The sequence below is a fragment of the Plecotus auritus genome (assembly GCF_963455305.1).
Source record: "Plecotus auritus genome assembly, chromosome: 8".
Taxonomy (NCBI): Eukaryota; Metazoa; Chordata; class Mammalia; order Chiroptera; family Vespertilionidae; genus Plecotus; species Plecotus auritus.
In genome coordinates, this window is record NC_137782.1 from 60,986,000 (window position 1) to 60,991,999 (window position 6,000).

The window sequence follows — 6,000 nt, forward strand, 5'->3', positions numbered from 1 at the left end:
CTCTCCTTGGTAACTCCCCGCTCATATTCAATCTGAGATTAGGTTCAGCAAGTCTTGGGTGTGACAATGACACTTCTCTCAGTTTCACTCTACACTGTCCCCCTAGGCTACCAACCTGGCTCCAGCGGACCCCAATGGCAAAGCAGACCCCTATGTGGTGGTGAGCACTGGCCGGGAGCGGCAGGACACCAAGGAGCGCTACATCCCCAAGCAACTGAACCCCATCTTTGGAGAGTGAGGCTGGGCCCTAGGTTTTGGGGAATAACTTTGACATAAGTGGTCTGACTCATGCTCAGGCAGCTTATGTGCTGATGGTGGGAGAATGGACAGAAGCTTCTGAGACCCCTGAAACTTTTACCCACAAAAGACAACTTCCTGGGGCATGGAGGTGTCCTCAGCCATTCTCCCTCCTGGCCAGGGTCCTGGAGCTCAGCATCTCTCTCCCTGCTGAGCCAGAGCTGACTGTGGCTGTGTTTGATCATGACCTCGTGGGTTCTGACGACCTCATCGGGGAGACCCACATTGACCTGGAAAACCGATTCTATAGCCACCACAGGGCGAACTGTGGGCTGGCTTCCCAGTATGACGTGTGAGTCTGACAGGGCCCTCAAGAGCCATTCTTAGTCTTACCAAAGACATTCAACTTCACATTTCCATTAGTCTCCAGATCCTTTGCTTTCATGTAAGGAAACCTTTCCATGACCAAGACATTAAAGCTTAGTGGTCAAGACCTGGGCTTGGGAGTTGGGATCCTATAACTAATGAGTCACTTTTCTTCTCTAAGCCTCAGTTTTCTCATCTTCAAAATGGAGGTCATAATATTAGTATCTCCTTCACAGGAGCACCTGGCATACATTTTTTATTTTCATGGTTACCAAAGCATCGACTAAGCTGACTTCCATCAGGGATATGGACCTGGATCCCATGTCTTCAAGGGTCCCATCCCTGCCCCTGTGCCCAACTGTGTCCATTGCTGTTCCCAAATGAGGCATATCCCTTTTCTGCCTGCAGGGATGGGTACAATGCCTGGCGTGATGCATTCCGGCCTTCACAGATTCTGGCGGGGCTGTGCCAACGCTGTGGCTTCCCTGCCCCTGAATACCGAGCTGGGGCAGTCAAGGTGGGAAGCAAAGTCTTTCCGACACCGCCTGAGACCCTGCTCCCAGGTACCAGTCCCTCTCTGCTGGATAGCCCAGAGTGAGCAAGATGGTAGAACAAGGTATAGGGGACCCCTGGTGCCCAGTCTAGTGTGTCCCCCAAAGAGCCTGCCTCCTTCTGCAAACAGGAGGTGAGTTTGGCTAAGTAAGGAGGAGGTTCCTGGATGTGGGGAGAAAATGGTCTTTATTGGTGAGCATGAGATCTTCAGAGCCAAAGTGGACCCCAGAATAGCTAATCTGTTCCCAGAACACAGGTGGTCCATAGGGGGTCCCCTATAACAGAACGTGCTTGTAGAATTGAGCTCAAGCCTCATAAATGGCTGGTGGTCTGTCTCTAAACAGTATCTATACAAAGGCCACCGCCCCTCCTATCCCACTGTCCTCCTGACTGCTGGCTTTTCACTGACAAAAGTTGTTTTAGCAGCATCCTCCCACTTTCTGTGCATTATGGACTTGCCCTCCCAGCCCATGGACTTTGTCCACCACAGCAGCTGTTTCAGCTTAGAGCTTTGATTGAAGGGTGGGGGAGGAAGGGAGGAGAATTGGGAGCTGTGTGGAACTCAGCCTCACACACCTCTTGTTGCAGGCAGACGAGGACCTAATGTGTCAAGTGAGGTCCCTGAGGAGGCCCAGGCATTGTTTGTGCTGCGGTGCTGGCAGGAGATGCCACGTCTTGGGATCCAGCTGGTACCTGAGCATGTAGAAACACGGCCCCTCTACCATCCCCGCAGCCCGGGGCTGCTGCAGGTGAGGGCGGGCTTAGCACCCAACTCCAGAACCCCAGGACTCCCAGCTGGTCCTGGACCCTGGGCCCCCAGGATGCCCATTTCCTAAGACCTCCATCTGGGCACTACACTACGGCTTCTGATTTTGGCTCCTGATCCTGGTCCCCAGCATTCCCACTCTAGTCTTGGATCTCCATCCTGGACCTCATACCCCCTCCCCTGACTCTGGTCCTGAAGGATTCCCACCCCTGGGCCACTAAGTCTCAGACTTGGCACTCCCAACCTGACCAGGTCATTAGGATCTGGACCTCGAAAATACCAGATCTAACTTTTGCTCTCAAACTTCCACTTCTGGGGCCTCAACCCCTAACCTAACCTCAGCCTTGGAACCTCCATTTCAGACTCCACCTTCATCCTCACTACCAGGATCTGACCAACCATGCCCTCTTTAAAAAAAATATTAATACATATGTTAATATATATTGATTGATTTCAGAGAGGGAGAGGGGGAGAGGGATAGAAACATCAATAATGAGAGAGAATCATTAATCGACTGCCTCCTGCATGCCCCTTATTGGGGATTGAGTCTGAAACCCAGGCATAGGCATGGGCCCTGACCGAGAATGCAACTGTGACCTCCTGGTTCATAGGTCCATGTTCACCCACTGAGCCACACTGGCTGGGCTCAACAATGCCCTCTTGACCCCAGCTCTTCTCTCCACCTGGGGCAAGGCACAGCCTGTGGCCACAGGGTTGTTGGGGGAGGTAGGGACCCCAGCAAGATCCTACAGTTTGGTCCCACTTCACATGTACAGCTTGGTCCCACTTCATGTGGTCACAGGGATCCCTTCACATGTGGATTGACATCTTCCCCCATAATGTGCCTGCGCCACCCCCAGTTGACATCAAGCCTCGGCAGCCAATCAGGTGAGAGAGAGTCCTGGCCCCTCTTCCCATGGGGTGGGCACATCTTGGACTACCTGCAAAAGGGCCTTCCAAAAACCTGAGGCCTGGTGAAGCAGGCAGAGATTGTTGACACAGGTTTTTCAATTAGGTGAGCCATTAAATCCTTCCCCCCCTTTTTAAAAATAGATTTTTATTGATTTCAGAGAGGGAGAAAGAGATAGAAACATCAATGATGAGAGAATCATTGATTGGCTGCCCCACATGGGCATGTGCCCTGACGGGGAATCAAACCGTAACCTCCTGGTTCATAGGTCGACACTCAACCACTGGGCCATGCTAGCACGGCCTCCCCCACCCCTTTCTAATAAGCTACTGTGGGTTGGGTGTCCGTCACTTCCAATACCAATAAGCCCTCTTCTGCCCTGAGCTAATATGGGTAGAGTTTTGTGTGGTGTGTATGCACTTAATATATTGTCAATAATCTGTCACTTTCCACCTTTGGGCTCTGCTTTCCTTGGTGCCACTCTCAGGGAGACTTTCACAGTCTGAGGGTAAGGTGGCTCCTAATGGTGCCAGGTTTACATCTGACCAACTAGACTACTTGAGCAGAAAAATACACCTTTTCCAATTGGAGCAAAAGTCTCAGGGCTGACTCTCATTGGGCCAGCTTGGGTCAATGCTGATCTCTGAACCACTCAATGTGGTCATGGGACTGTAATTGATTGGTCAGTTCTGGGTGATGTCCTAGGTGAGGTGAGGTACCCACCTCTGGAGCCAGGTAGGGGGGTCTGTCTACCCTAGCAGAATCACACAGATTAACAGTAGTGAGGCGGTCACCAACAGAAAATCAGGGTGCTGTCAACAAATGAGGGGAAATTGATATTGGGCAAGAGAAAAGATATCCAGGAAACCCCATGGCCTTCCATGACAGCCAAGGCCAGGGCTCGTTGGGGTAGGAACAAGAATGTTGCAGCCCCTCCTTTAGTCCCCCAGGGGCTGTTTGCTGTCACCGCCATTCTATCTCTTCTTCTCCCACTTCTCTGTGCAGTCTGGCTTTCTCTGCTCACATGCCCCTCTTTTGCACCCCAAAACTTCAGGTTGCATGTCACTTTGCCTTACTGTGGCTCCAACCCTGCATTTGATGCTACATGACTCAACTTTTCAGGATTTAATTCCAAATTTATGGGAGGGAGAACCTTGCTGGTTCAGCTGGGTCAGCAAACCATGTTGGGTGTCATCTGCTGTAGCTAAGGTGGTCAGTGATACCCTTCATGGGACCACAGACAGCCTGATCACCCAGCTGGCCCACATTGGGTGCTCAGTGAATGTCAGTGATCCTGGCCCAGGTCCTTCCTGCTTTCTGAAGCCCTTCCCAGGACTTCTCTGAAGAATCTGAACCCCCCCCCTCCCCCAAACACCCCCTAGTTATGAGCTCAGAGTCATCATCTGGAACACGGAGGATGTGGTTCTGGATGATGTGAACCCACTCACTGGAGAGATGTCCAGTGACATCTACGTGAAAAGGTAGGCCTGCCCGCTGGGCTGTACAAATACCTGTATACTGAGGTGAGATTGCCAGCTGGGGCTTGGGCCCTGGGGCTGAGCCAAGCCCTGTCCCCTAAGCCCTCTAAGATGCCTAGAGCTGGGTGGAGGGCCTGGCATGGTGGGTGAGCAGGGGCAAGGTGGGTCTGGGCTTGGTCCCAGCTGATGCCCCTCAGACTGTCCCTCGCCTCCCCTGGGCTCCAGCTGGGTGAAGGGGCTGGAGCAGGACAAGCAGGAGACAGACGTGCACTTCAACTCTCTGACTGGGGAGGGAAACTTCAACTGGCGCTTCGTGTTCCGCTTTGACTACTTGCCCACGGAGCGGGAGGTGAGCGTCCGGCGCCGGCCTGGACCCTTCGCCCTGGAAGAGGCTGAGTTCCGGCAGCCCGCAGTGCTGGTCCTGCAGGTCTGGGACTATGACCGCATCTCCACCAACGACTTCCTCGGTACTGCGGAGCCTTCCTTCACCTTAAGCTAGCCCTGATTTCTGCCCTCATTGCCCTGGTTCCCTGTTCTAACCCAGCCCCGGATCCTGGGTTTCAGGCCCTCGGTCACTAACTTTGCTCTCTGGCCTAATTACTAAATTTATTCAGCCCTATGCATCACGACCTCCATTCCTTCCCAAAGTCCCTGACTCAGTCCTCGGGTTTGACCCCAGCTCGGGTTGCTCTGGACTCCCACTCCATGGCCTTTGGTCTTGTTTTAGCAGTCTGGTCCCGCCCTTGACCCTGTTTAATTTGGGGCTGTGGTGTGTGGTCCATAGCTGTGCCTGACCACCACATTCTAACTTCTGATGCCCTCACTTACAATCCCGCTGTGCTGCCTCCTGCCCCTGACCCAGATAGACCTTGGTCTCCAGCCTAACCCAGGGCGCTCTGGCCTTGCAGGATCCCTGGAGCTACAGCTGCCAGACATGGTGCGGGGCGCCCGGGGCCCAGAGCTCTGCTCTGTGCGGCTGGCCCGCAATGGGGCTGGGCCCAGGTGCAATCTGTTCCGCTGCCGCCGCTTGCGGGGCTGGTGGCCTGTGGTGAAGCTTCGGGAGCTGGAGGATGAGGAACGGGAGCAGCGGGAGGCCCAGGCTGGCAGGAAGAGGCGGAGAAGGAGGAGGAAGGGCCGGCCAGAAGACTTAGAGTTTGCAGACCCCGGAGGCAACGTCTACATCCTCACGGTGGGTGTAGCCAGGCCCGGGATTGGGCTGGCAGGGAGCCAGGTCTGAGCCACTTAAGAGCTCAGCCCCTGTTCCTTCTTTTTCTAGGGGAAAGTGGAGGCAGAGTTTGAGCTGCTGACGGTGGAGGAGGCGGAGAAACGGCCAGTGGGGATGGGGCGGAAGGAGCCTGAGCCCTTGGAGAAGCCCAAGTGAGTGGGCGGCTGGGAGGCTGGCCAGAGCTTGAGTGGGAGGTGCCAGAGGGCTAAGGCTTCCTTATCATTCCGAAGTCACCTGATCACCTGCCCTGTTCCCCAACAGCCGTCCCAAAACCTCCTTCAATTGGTTTGTGAACCCGCTGAAGACCTTCGTCTTCTTCATCTGGCGCCGGTACTGGCGCATCCTGGTGCTACTGGTGCTGCTGGCATTGATCATCATCTTCCTCCTCCTCGTCTTCTACAGCATGCCTGGCCAGATCAGCCAGGTCATCTTCCAGCCCCTCCACCACTCCCCGGGCCCTAACTGA

General features: G+C 54.3%; 1 protein-coding gene across 1 annotated transcript in view; it reads left to right on the forward strand.

The window, feature by feature from the left end:
• The window catches only part of LOC308255993 (fer-1-like protein 4), a gene marked incomplete at both ends in the record, with an annotated part of 28,675 nt that extends 22,675 nt beyond the window's left edge, over positions 1 to 6,000 (forward strand). Inside the window, 10 exons of the mRNA XM_080683872.1 lie at positions 107 to 234; positions 419 to 589; positions 1,012 to 1,166; positions 1,744 to 1,904; positions 2,724 to 2,809; positions 4,214 to 4,312; positions 4,535 to 4,776; positions 5,218 to 5,498; positions 5,586 to 5,686; positions 5,796 to 6,000. Coding sequence (XP_080539998.1) covers positions 107 to 234; positions 419 to 589; positions 1,012 to 1,166; positions 1,744 to 1,904; positions 2,724 to 2,809; positions 4,214 to 4,312; positions 4,535 to 4,776; positions 5,218 to 5,498; positions 5,586 to 5,686; positions 5,796 to 6,000 — 1,629 coding nt within the window. The remainder of the gene's footprint in view (positions 1 to 106; positions 235 to 418; positions 590 to 1,011; positions 1,167 to 1,743; positions 1,905 to 2,723; positions 2,810 to 4,213; positions 4,313 to 4,534; positions 4,777 to 5,217; positions 5,499 to 5,585; positions 5,687 to 5,795) is intronic.